Genomic DNA, 13,467 nt, shown 5'->3' on the forward strand with positions numbered 1-13,467 from the left:
TTTATTTCTTAATATATCCTTAGGTGCCAGAGGGGAGATTTTTTTATAAAAATAAAAATAGTGCTGGAATGCATTTATTAGGGATTGACTGTATTTATTTTGAACCACAACACATTCATGCAGATCCACAGTCAAAACTACGAGAAAGTACAGTTTCCACTAGTCTGAGCTCGATTCTCTGAGCACTTATCCTTGCCTGTATTGCCTCCTGTTATGAATAATTCCACTGGCTTCTACGAAAGAACACGCAGTAGCCAACCTTTAACCCAGTATTATTTGCAGGATGACTCTCCAAATTACTTCAGTACTAAGTTTAGCTCTAAAGAACAAACATGTTGCCCAAAAAAAGAAAAAGAACAAACACAGACTGAAAGTTGAGCAATGCTCTGAAAATGCATTCTTTTCAATATTAAAATGATCAAGCCTGATTACTATTCATTAACCAGAATGTCTTACAGCTGAAAAAACTGTTTCTTGTCGCCAGCTGTATCATATTAATTCAACATGAGTGCAACCACTGAATATCAGTTGATATTAGAAAATTGCATAGTTTATGCAAATTAAAAATACTTTTTTATTTTGCACAAAACAGATCATGATGTCTGTGTAAGCTTACAACATGAGATGATTATTATTGTTCCCATTATATTATGGAGATATTGGTCATGGTTCTGTAGTTAAGACCCAACTGAGTTTTGTCCCTAAAACAGGAATTCATTCTTATACTTATAAATGTAAATTATGTAAAATCTGAGACAGGTCTATAACACCTTGCTCCTGAATGAAATTATGGCTTTTGTGAAGTTGGTATGAATTGTGGTATTAGTACCATGTGTCTTCAAAGAATTTACAGATATATTCAATGATTAATTAAAGTTTAAAGATAAGTTCTTTAAGCAAGCACAGAACCGACGACAACTTGAGAGCATATTTTAGATATTGCTATGCTATCATGCTAGTGTGTCACTGCTTATGATTTGCATGTTGATAACTTCAGACAAGTAAATATCACTTATACAGAAATTCAGACAAGTAAATATCACTTACACAGAAACTCAGTGCATAGCAATGGCATAAGTCGGCAAAACAAGATTTCATGTTGATTTACAGGCAGAACCTGTTGTGATCAGAAGGATTTTGAAAAAATGTACAACTTTATGTACAGTGGAAGAGTAAGTGCCTTTCAGACCTGAGGGCAGCCCTCTTGGCTGTTCCTACCTATGTAATCCCTCTCCAGACACCGACGGTCAGCAGCCACCTAGGAGTGCTCCTGCCAGGTGTCACCAAGGGGCGAGAGACAGTGCTCATTGCAAGGGGGAGCAAAAGGAGGCTCAGTCTGCAACCGCTTTTATACACCATCTTGTTTTATGTAGCACAATTTATCGATATACAGGACAGGTGATCTAGCTTGTCTGTGCTGCCAGTATAAGATCTACAGTTAGGAATAATTATCACATTGTACTCCTGATTCTCCTGTATCTGCCTCTGCTCAGATTGAGGACTGATTCTGTAAACCCTCGCTTCTTGTTATTGTGGCACTCCCGATAATGGTACAGTGCAGTCAAATGTGGATGGGTAAATCAGTTTTTAACGCAGAGAAATGCTGAATCAAATGAGCATTTTGCACAGGGTTGATCTGGTCTCTGGGCAACCTGAGTTCATTACAGTTCTGTAAGTTTTCTTCAAAAACATAATTAAAAATGGAATTATGCTCCCTCGAGTATACAGCATCATCTGACTTAGGGCTGCAGCAAGCAAAGCTTTGCTTGACCTGCTAATGCTATCCCTTTGCTGCCATGAATTTGGCGTGGCATACCAGGGAGCGTGATAAAGACATACAGTGACACAGGCCTGATCTGCCCAAATGCCGAGGCAGATTCTGACCACAGTATTTCCCAAACCACTTGCGTGGATGTGTCACCAAAGTGCACAGGCTACTACCGGCAACACAAAGGGTTCCTCCCTTCAAGAGTGAAATTGGAAAACAGTGTGGAATTCTAGGGAGCAGAGTTGTAGGAATCCAAAGAGAAGAGCACCCCAAAATGAGTACATTGAACTGGTACCCTGAAGTTTTGCCATGAAAATAGCTCAGGAGCGAGCATCACTGAATAGGATGTCTGTTTATTCGTGATCACCACCACCAACCATATATATGTGTATACATATTAGAAATGAACTTTGATTTAATTGGATACCTTCAATTCACAATGATTAAGCAGAAAAAATTTCATTTTTCAAGGCTGGTTATTTAGAAAGCGGTATATGTCCAACTGCTTCTCTTTAGTAATAGAGAACCCATGCTTCAGAACTCTGATGCAGAGCTGGCCTTCCTTGGGGAATTCAGATCTAGGACTAGGTCTGAGACCAGTTTCTAATTTAATTACTGTTACCAAAATAAAAATTACTCCCACGAAGCGGATGAAATCCCCCCATGTAGATCATCAGCAGAAGGCCTCTTTAAAGCTTTATGGTATAGACATAGGCCTTGTGCTGATGTCTGCACAGCATAAGCCTCTGTTGCTGGCCCATCTCCACAGGAATGAATTGTATCCAGAAAGCACAGCAGAAAAGGTTCAGGATAATATTCTATGTTAAGCTTTTAATATTGGGTAGCATAAAGGTCAAGTAGATAGTTTAAAAAATAAGTGAACATTATTACTATGAAGAACCTGTGTGGAAGTACAGCTTTGTCTTTTTGGTGTTGATCTTGTAACACACGGTTTTTACCTTTTGTGATCATATTCTGAGTTACTAAAGCTCATCGCTGATGAGTTGATTCCTTGCTGTTCAACTAGTGGTTCCATAAAAATTTAGTGAGTTATTTAAAACTACTTCAATTGACATTTGGCAATTCGGGTATTGTTTTCAATTTTCAGACAAGCCATTCTTAAATAATGGCTATAAGAAGTGAGTGATGCTTTTAGATGTTAATTCAGCACTGAACCAATTAACTACCTATGTATGCAGTTTTGTAACAATATCTCATCTATTTTCAGTTAATTAGGCAACATGATTAAGATCATATGTGTTGAATTAACAGGTCAGTGCATCATCTCACTACAATTTCATCTAGGACACAACTTCATCTGAAAGCCATATGAAAAGAAAAACAATTTATCCACCCCCAAGTTCCCAGTTTTGAATGTGATCAGCCCAATATTTCATGGAAAGAGGTCAGTTTTGAACTTGTTTTCTGTATAGATTTTTTCTGCTTTGAAATGTGAATTTCCAGTTGAGGCATACAGGTTTAATAAAATGGTCCAAACAATCATTTGTGTAAAAACTGCACAACAGAATGAGAGAGAAAATTCTTCACTTCTTACTCCATATTGGTCAGTTCATATTTGTCATACACATCATTTTCTTCTTCTGGCTGAGTATCCGAGTGATGAATTTCAATAAAAACAATATAGATCGTTGCTCCAAGTACACCTCCCAGCATAGGTGCAACTATAGGGACCCACCACCAATTATTTCCAGCCCTTTAAGACAAAAAAAAAAAAAAAAAAAAAAAAAAAAAAAAAAAAAACCCCAAGAATTATCATTATTTATCACTGTAGTGAATACCCTACCTTATATTTGGCACTAAGCAAATGTAGTGGTGTGTCACACGCTATACTGTAGACATTTCTATTTTGTCTCACATTTCTGTAAATGGATGACACCCCTGTCTGTCCTGCCCATGTTGTGACTGAAATGCTAAGTAACAACCACCAGACATGTTGGTCTACGTGCTGTACTTGCACCTCCGAAGATTAGGCCTCTTTACTGCATGTGTGCTTTGGGGGCAAGGGATAATTTCTCCCTTGTGGAAAATGGGCTTCATTGACTTACAATGAAATAAACAGAGACATATTTATTGCACAGCAGTTTTGACTGATGCTGTTGCCAGATGCTCATGAATAGGTTTTCAGGAGTGATTAATGCAAATATACGTTGCAAAAATGGGTTATCTCATCTGCATGGAGATTTGCAGGTTCAGGCCTTCAATAGTATATACGGTGTTTCTCTTGACAAGTATAACAATTATACTTGATTTTGAGTATATGTGCCTTAAGGAATGTAATAAAACACAGTGACTGTAAAGTGGCTTATACTTGGCTAGAGTGGTCAAGATTCAAATTTCATGATGTAGAGTCTTATCTCTGTGTTTAAAATGTGGTGTCTTTCAGTAAGAGGTAAATAAGAGTTTAGAAGTTTTATACACCTAAAACTTAATCTTTTTTAGAATTGCTATGTTCAGTGAGAAAGTCTGGCACATTGGCTCCGTTGAAATGATTGCATTGTCTTTGCACGATTACTAGGATTTAATTTTAAATGTGTAGATTTATGAACACTTTTAAAGAAGCAAGTCCACCATTAAATGGTATAAAACAATAAATAACAACATCTTTATGCAGGAGACTTGGGCTTGTAGAATTGCTCTCCCTTTCCTGGAGGTCCACATTCAGACAGTAAACTACTGAGTATTGGTTTCAGAGCACAGACTTTCTTAACGGTACTGGTGCATGAAGGTGTTTTGATTTGATAATGTGCTGTATTAATTGAATATGCGCGTCTGCAGTGAAAACTAAGCTACCTCAATTTCATGCGTATTGAAAATGGAGAAGTAACAATTTTTTTCTTCCAGAAATACAAAGGGACAAATTCATTTGTGAGAGGAACTTTACAGGAAGCTGCCAGGGGAATTTTTAAACTGTAAGGATAATTATTCAGCACTCAGTTGTATAGATTTTTGCAGAAGTGAACTTGTGGTTAAGTCACAACACGAGAATGGAACAGGGCTAATCTCACAGTGCCCTATTGATGATAATATTATTCCTTGTTCAGAAATGCCTTAGAGGTGCGTGTTTTGCCTTTGGAATTATTTATATTTTGCCCTGAGGATATAAAACAACCCCTGATACTGTTCTACTGAGTTTATAGATCTGTTTGTTCTTGAGTCATGAATATCTGTTGAGCCCCTGAATTTCTGGAACAAGCATGGACTAAGGTTTTATTGAATTAATCAGCACAACAAAATCTGTATCAAGTACTTGCATGTAGTCTTCTGTGTGCCCGCGTGTGTACGTTGGCATATAATGAAGGTGTTTCTTGGCAGGTTTCTCTCTCTGCTTGTTCCATGAACTGACATGTGCCTCGTTGGCTCCTGCGTGACCTTCTCCAAATCATGGCCTGTATTTGCAGCAGCTGCTGTCAGCTGTGCTTTAGACACCCCTCTGCTAAGCTGATGGGTGTAAAGTCTTTATAGAGAGCGATGCCAAAGCTGAAATGCGATCGGGACACAGCTGACTTAGGAGTTTCCATGACACTCAATCCTCCTTCACTGACACAGGAGCAAGAACTCTTTGTGCCAAGTACAGATAGCTACACCGACGTGACCTTAGTTCCCTTATACCCTAGCTTACAGCTTTGCTGCCAAGTTAGCAGGAAAACATCCAGCTATGCCTTTGTCGTCATCAGGTGGTTTTGCTGTCGGGCAGAGCAGGAGGGAGCCAGTCGTGCAGGGGAGGGGGCAGCGCACAGGCCTGGCAAGCGGCACTTGGGTTAACTGCAAAAATTTCCAGGCGACCGCAGTGTATAAGCTATACCGACTGGGAACTTTGGCCCGTTTTAGACTTGCAAATACATCTCTCGCCTAGCCAACTGCTGTGGGAGGGTGAGATAATGCTGGTCGCTATAAGAAATACGGGGATAATTCAGGCATCGAGCAGCGTGGAAGGCGCCTGGCTACCGTTCTACGCTCGGCGGGAGCAACGCAGACCGTTTCGTGGCCGCGTTGCCATCCCAGCCCCTGCGCAGGGAAGAGGTGCGTCTCCCGGCTCTTCCCAAAACGCAGTTTAGTTCCCTCCGGCCGACTGCTCCCCGGCCGGCGCCGTCGGCGGGGCCGGTGGCCACGAGGTGTCAGCGTTACCGCGCTGGCGGCGGCGGCGGCGGCCGGGCCCTGCCCGCCGCGGCTCCCGGCCCGCTGCGCCGTACCGGGGCACGGCGAGCACCGCGTCGCCGCTGCGGCCGCCGCCGCTCAGACCCCGCCTCGGCCGAGGTGCGGAGGAGCGCGTAGTGAAGCGGGGGCGAAACACTCTACGGCCGGCCTCAAATGCTGGTGGGAAGTACTGTTCTGTAGGGCCGTTGGTCGCGCTCTCGCTGCCGTTTCATGCTCCGTTATGCTCGTCAAGAGCCGGAGTCTGGTATTTGTACTCAAAGCTCTGGGTGTTTTCTCGCTACTTCACGACCCAGAGCTTTTCCTAAGCTTGTTAGAATATTAAGCACGTGCTTAAGAAAGCCTCCTGGTTATCTCCATGGTTTTAGGACAAATCGTTAGAAACATTTAGGTCTCTAAAGTCAGCAGTTGTCTCCTAATGATGGGGACAGTCGCCATCTGTGACACCTACTCCCAGCAGGTTGAGGAGCAGTTTGCAGGAGCAGGCCGCAGTGCTGACTACATCTATTGTGTGCGAAATGGTGCTCTACAGGGTGCCGGACAGACATCCCCTTTTCAGCTGCAGTGGGTCAGAACAGCTTCTAATTGGAGCCTTTAACCAAAACAAATCCAGTCGCACTGGCTCGGGAACCCACACCATAGCCTGCGTCCCCTAGCTTGATTCTCAGGGAAACTGCTGCTTCAGGTGCCTTTGTGGAAAATGTAATAACAGCAACATTTAGAAAATCCCTGCTCAACTGCCTCCCTGTCCTCCGGACAACTCCATAGTCCAGCAGAGGAGCTCCCCTCCGGTCTACTTGCAGTTCCTAATCCCTTCAGAATTTACTGAACCTGCAAGCACAAAGAAGGGTAGAGGGGGTTTTCCCCCTGTGAACCAATTATCCCAATGTTTAGAGCATTTGCTTGGGATCGGGGTGTAGAGAGTCTCATCCTTCTGTATCTGATCTGTTCCAAAGTGAGGCTTTCCTGGTGGTCCCCGGCTGCTCTGTAGGCAGCACTTGAACACTCACTGACCTGGACAGAGAATGACTCGGTTACCTTGTGAAACGCTTCCACCCTCACTCCAATGAATGTTCAATGCGTCTTCAGTATCTCCTGTTGTTCGGTTTGTGCAGCACTCCCCTCGTGTTACTGTGGAGGTTTCACGCTTAGGTCCCAGTTCCTGGGCATGCCTTTCACTAGGGAGCTTAAGCACCTGCCTCAAGGTTGTGAATTCCAGTTAAGCTGAGACATCCAAGGTTTAGCTGTCAACTGTTGCTGCATCACTTAAGTCTCTCACACACATGTAATGCCAGCAGAGCATCAGGCGGTTCAGGATCCCAGCTACAATCGTTCAGACTCCTCCCATGGCCTGTAATTGATTCAAAGTTTCCAGCTACCTAACAAAGCTCAAGTTCTTCCTAAATCCAACCTGGATCTGTGCTGTAACTAGATGAGAATATATTCCTGTTGTATCATTCCCTTGAAAACTTGGCTATAGCTGTAGCCTTATAACTGAAGGCAGGGAGGAAGACTTCTTCCTCAATTTATAAGTCCCTGAGACTGCTGTAACTTTATTCTGGCAATGACCAGAGATTTCATATCTCATTTTTTATGTTCCCATTTTTAAATTTCTTAGTATGGTTTGTACAGTGGGGATGCATTCCCTCTCTGTATATAAATCCTAAAACTAAATTAGAGAAGAGCCCCTATTGGTACAGATGTAGAGTTTTCTTTTAATTTCTTAAATGTAAATAAGACCTTACTGTTGGAGAAGAGGGGAGTTCACAGGTATTCTGTGACTAGACTACAGTACCATCAGGCTTCCAAACGTTTTCGGCAACATAATAGCCAACTTCATAATATATTACAGATTATAGTACATGACACTATAATTAATGTTATAGTCAACAACTACTTATAGTTAAATAGGCATGAGAGGAGAAACCTAGGTGTGGGATGTCACTCTGTGTGCTGCTGTTTTTTTAAAAAAAAAAAAAGTGCAGTCTAATGGTACAGTGGTAAGAGCTGCTGGAGAGGAAATGTTTGGAGGTAAATGGGCTAGATTGCCAACCTCCTGCCAGCAGCTCGCAAGAGCTGTGTTACATCCGAACTTTGGATCTGGCCTACAGCATGACTGTGTGCCCGTTTCTTCTATGCTGTGCCTAGCTTTTGGGGGATTTTGTCTTTACTAAGGCACATGATTTGTGTAGATGGAAGTCATACTAAATAAATACAGATTATTTGTACTTGGTGAAGTAGCTAAAATGAAATCTCTATTAAATAGAGCTCTCTAGTGGTCTGCAGTACTTCTGGGGATTCCTACTTGTAAATAACTGGAAAAACAAACTATACAAAAATAAACCAAAAGATCTACCTCCTGATGACAGATTACTCTTACTTAGATATCCCAGAGTGCCTCTTACACTGGATATGTGCAAGCTGTGGATTTGATGTGCAACTAATTAGCTGTGCATTTGGCCAGCCAAGAGCGTGTGTGTGCGTGCACACATGCACGCACAGGGATTTGAGAGTGTGCTCTGAAATGTGGGAAAACGAAGGGAGCTTGCTTTCATTCACTCCTTCGCTCCCAGGCAGGAAGTCAGGCTTTTAGATTGTTGTATATTTCTGCAATAACTCAGTAGTAATAATAGGCTAAATCAATCTGATATGTCTGTGTTTTTTACAGCACCCAATAAATATTCCCACCTAACTCTCTCACGATTTCATTTTTTTTTTCTGAAAGCTGCAGGACAAGAGAAGAAAGCACTCATATTTCCAGTGACCTCTAAGGAACTCTAATATTTTGGGAAGGGTCTGCTTGAAACAATGATTGATATTAGAGATAATGCATGTTTGATTTGCCTTAGGAGCAGGAAATCCTTTTTAAAGCCCAGTTCCTAGAGGATGTCTGGCTTAAAGTGCATGAATAGCTTCTTCTGGTATGCAAAGAATTACCTATATGTACGTAAAGTTTGACTTGGTACCATGTTGAATCAGGATCTTACTTTCCTAGGAAGCAATTTTAGCCAAGAGCATTTTACTTCATATCCAGGCATACTTACGTGAATACTTCCATCCCCCATCCTGCAATGGCTGTGAAGAGCCTTGGGCCTAGATCCCTGGCCGGGTTCATGGCACAGCCACTGTTCATTCCCAAGGAGCAAGTAAGAGCAATTATAAGAAGTCCTATGGCAATTGGCTCCAGGCCCTTTGGTACCTTGTTATTTCTGGTGTCAAAAATAGCAAATATAGCCAGAAGAAGAACAGCTGTTGACATCACCTGGCCAATGCAAAGAAAAGAATATTGAGTAAATATGTGCAGATTCCTGCCAATAATGAAAAGAGGGGCTATGGCAGCTCTGTGGCTTGTGGTGGCTTAGAGCTGGTATTTAGATTTATCCCACTATACAGAGTAGCAAAATTTGGAACCCACCGCCTCTCTACTTTACAGTAATGAGAAGGTTTTGTATCTGTGCTGAAAGAAAAAGACAAAAAATGTGTTGTGGACATCTGAAAAAAAAAAAAAATCTGCAACAACCTGGTGTGGAAAGAATAGAGGATTTTTAAAAGGCATCTGCTATGTGAGGTCTGGTGCTTTGTTTCCACATTTTTTTCCTATCAATTTAACAGTTCCATTTACTTGATTTTTGGTAGTTCTGCTATGCCAGTGCAATCGGTTACATTGATATAAGAGTGTTTTATGTGACTGTAGCTTACACTGATAAATCAGACTAAATATGCACCTCTTTATCCAGGTATTGCATAATGTAGGAAAAAAAAAAGTGAAGTCTACAAAGTCAAAACTGAGCAGCTAAAAAATTAGGAATTACCTAAATTAAGGTTGCATGTGTAACTGTAACGTGAACTCTATTGCATGTGCTAATTGAGCTGATGAAGGAAATTTTCTTGGAATTACTTTGATGGAAGTGCTGCTCTGCTTAAATGCTTTGTAAATGTTGATTTTGCTAATAGTTAACTTAGGGGAAAAACAGACAAAAGTTTCAGCGATGTCAAAACGTTCAGTTTCTATACTGATTTAAAGAAGTTTAAGTTTGGGGGGTTTAAAAATAATTTTTAAATTTCATCTGTTTTTAATTTTGTTTTAAAACATCCATGGGTAAAAAGATCTTATGGAAAAGTCTGTTGACTGATCCAAAGATCAGAATTGTCTGTCTTATAAAATTTCAAAACCATGTTTGTGTTTTTTGAAGCCAGATTGCACAATCTTCAAGTCCTTTACGTAAGGAATTCCTGTGCTTCAGCAATCCCTACTTTTCATAGCTTGCTTACACAGTGTTTATTTCATGTATGCCTGAAGAAGACGAGTAAATTGATTAGAAGTAGATAGAAGATATGAAACCTCATTTTTCACTGTTGGATAAGTGGGATTAGAGGATACAGATTGGAAATAAAGTGGAGACTTTTTCAGAGTCAGTCATTTGAAAACCAACAAATAATACGAATCTATTTGCAAAGAGAAGGTTGGAGAGGAGGCTTATGGTAGCAGAAAACTCAGTTGTTCAAGGTGTGTTAAACTGGTTGCTTAAGCATTACTTAAGAAATAATAGGTCCACAAAATGGGCTGGATTTTGATGTAAATGGACATAGCTTTGCTGAACTTTATGGAGAAACATTGATTTATGATGGGGAAAACCTCTTGCATATGTTGCATTAAAGACATGTAGAGTGCAACAATTAGTATGATGTTATGTGAAAAGAACAACTTGAAATTATCTTGCTTGTAAAATACAACTAAAGTGTAACCCCCACAAACAGCATTGCATTCTCATTGCTATTGTACACAGTGATGTATGACCAAAATGGTGAGATTCATCATACTCGTTAGAGATCTATGTTTTGGGTTTTTTACTGCTTGGTTTTACAGTTTTCAGTATGTTCAATTTGTAGAATCAAGACAGCAAGTGCACTTACCTGATCTGCAAATCCATTTATGAGGGACAGATACGGAGCTGGATATGTTGCAAAGATATGTGCTGTTGCGTTAGGTCCTGTGACTTCAAGGTTTCCATTGCTATACTCCATAAAGGCATCTATAGAAAACAGCCATTACCTGGTTGCACTTCTCCAAAAACACTAGTTTTTCTAGGACTAGAATATGTGATAGGTCTGTGCACTTCACATTCTCAACTGAGACTCATAATTTTTTCTGGGAGCATAGTTAATGGATTTGAGGTGATATGCTAATCATACCTTCATGTCTCATCTCTCCTCCTGTGCCTTGAAGTACTTGTTTTATGTATAACAGCTTTCAAAATGGGCCTGTTTTTTTCCCTGGTCATTGCTCCAAACTCAGTGCCAAGGAGCATTTTCTGATTCTGAACACAGTTGCATTATTCTGTAAGAGGTGCTATATTTGGTATGATGCCCCAAAAAATGCATAGCATCCTGATTGTACTGTTGTGGATTCCCAGCCACCACTATTCCATTTGACAGTTGTGCAATGACTTCTTCTGGGAATGAACTCTCCTGAGAGACCTCCTCTTCTAAAGCAGTTAGAATTTTTCACTTTATGTGGGCTTTACACCCAACTGCTATGCTAGTCATCCAAGATGTGAGGGGAGAGGCTAGCCTCAAAACTTCAGTTCTTTGTATATTTAAGTCAGTGTATTTTTATATGTATTGTAAAGAGTTATGTGTATTGAAAATCCATGTATATTTATGTTACTGTATTTAAAGCATATTTGAAATAGTATAATATGACTTCTGTGTTGGAATAATTTGCTGCCTGGGCAAGCCCTGAAATGTTACAAATAGGAAGACACTAAGATGAAGCACTCAAAAATCTGCATAGACAGACATGAATAACAAACGCTATGCCTTTATTTCACTACTGGATCCAGTAATGAGGTGATAATTGTTAGTAAAGAAACAGCTCCCTTATCTCCCATGGAAGTCATGGTGAGGATGGTTAGCTTCTCCTGAAGCTAGCAGATAAATCTATTTCTCCTTGCCCCTGTGTTTTCTAGATTTGCTTAAGGCCACGGCATGGGTGCCAAGAATATTTAGTTGTTTAATTTGGTCAGGCTCTCTCATTTGCAGTGCCAGATTATTTTGTTGCATTTAACTATTAGAAAAAAAAGGATAAGGAAAAGAAAAATTCTCAGCTGTGAATTACTTTGTACACCTTTAGAAAGGCCTCATGTTCAGCAGCCTAGCATATATATTCCCTCACTCTTTCAGGGGCATTGCTGAAAATGAAAGTACCTAGCTTAAACACATGTGTATGAGGAAGGTGGAGGTGTTGAGCTCCTATGTCTCAGTGCGTTTTTCTAGCAGTGAGTTTTCAGTGGACCTCAATGAGTACACGACACTCCTGCAAGTTGCAGGAAGGAAGAAGTACAGAAGAGGTTTGGGAATTAATAAGACCAAGAGGAGGGTAAAGTACTTGAGCAGAGACAGCGATATGAGAAAATCCTGTGCTCCTGAATAACAAGAAGAAGTCTCTAACCCTAGCCCTAAGTTCTCTATCTTGGCTCCCTATCCTTCTGCTACCCTTTGGCAGAACGCAGTGAATCCACCCCCAACCCCACGTGCATGTTGACGTGCTGCTGCATGCTGGCCGCAGCCCTAATTCTGGTGGTCGGGTTTGAGGAGGACCTAGATTCAGATGGGAATCCTGTTCTGGAATACCATAGTTTCCAAATTCTAACACTAATCTTAAAACAAACAAACAACTTCCCCACACCAAACAAACAAACCCCACCAAACCCAAATCAGTTACCACAGTTCCTAAAGATTTTTCTGTTTGTGATTACTACTGGTACTGAGCACCTAGCTGATATACAATAGGCATTTCTATTTTATTTTTTTTCTCTGTTGCACCTAGACCCAGCACTGTCTGCAGACACAATGCCCATAAGAGAGAGGCTTTGGAGGAGATGGGCTGAGTCAATAGACGCAGTTTTGGAGTAGGTAATTGAAGCAACTGATCTGACTGAGTGGATTCATCAAGTCAGGGAGTCTGTTACTAAGTTTTTTCCTTTTGTGGCACACCGTGTAAAAGAAACATGCCTCAAGGATAGGGGTAATTTTTTTTTTCTTTTTTTCTCTTCTAGTATGTGACCCCTTTATAACTCTACCTGGAGTTCATTGCCTTGGAGAGCTACCTCTATAGGGTGGTCTGAAGTTTAGTCAGGAGGGACTTCATCTCATATCCTGTAACCTTAATGAACGATGTTGGTGATACTTGCCTACAGGCACTTGGGTCAGGTCTTTAATGTTTCTAATTTGCTTGGAAGATGAATAGCCCTATATCCTGGCTATTAAGTAACTTAAAATCCTTACTGAGAAATACGTGATCTCAGAGTATCTGATTTCCCACAAATAATTTTTCTAAATTTCAGAACATTTCCTGGAGTATTAGTGTTTCTGAAAAGTTGTAGGATACCTGGAACGTTTGAGCCTTTCTTTTTTCCTTCAAACTATTTATGCTTCTTCCTTTCTTCTTTATGGCTTTAGCTTCAGTCCTGCCATTAGCCCTGTGTGAACGGAGTCCTCTGCCTGCTTGGCATTCATTGAAAAAT

General features: G+C 40.8%; 1 protein-coding gene across 3 annotated transcripts in view; it reads right to left on the bottom strand.

Annotated features, from left to right (window-relative positions):
• Positions 1-2,101: 2,101 nt before the first annotated feature.
• Positions 2,102-13,467, bottom strand: part of AQP9 (aquaporin 9) — a 28,180-nt gene continuing 16,814 nt past the window's right edge. For all 3 annotated transcript variants that reach the window (XM_030013775.2, XM_030013777.2, XM_030013779.2), the window contains 3 exons: positions 10,856-10,974; positions 8,986-9,203; positions 2,102-3,482 (listed from right to left, as the gene is read on the bottom strand). In XM_030013775.2, coding sequence (XP_029869635.1) covers positions 3,320-3,482; positions 8,986-9,203; positions 10,856-10,974 — 500 coding nt within the window. In that variant the 3' untranslated portion in view covers positions 2,102-3,319. The remainder of the gene's footprint in view (positions 3,483-8,985; positions 9,204-10,855; positions 10,975-13,467) is intronic.

The sequence above is a fragment of the Aquila chrysaetos genome, chromosome 5, assembly GCF_900496995.4.
Source record: "Aquila chrysaetos chrysaetos chromosome 5, bAquChr1.4, whole genome shotgun sequence".
Classification (NCBI taxonomy): Eukaryota; Metazoa; Chordata; class Aves; order Accipitriformes; family Accipitridae; genus Aquila; species Aquila chrysaetos.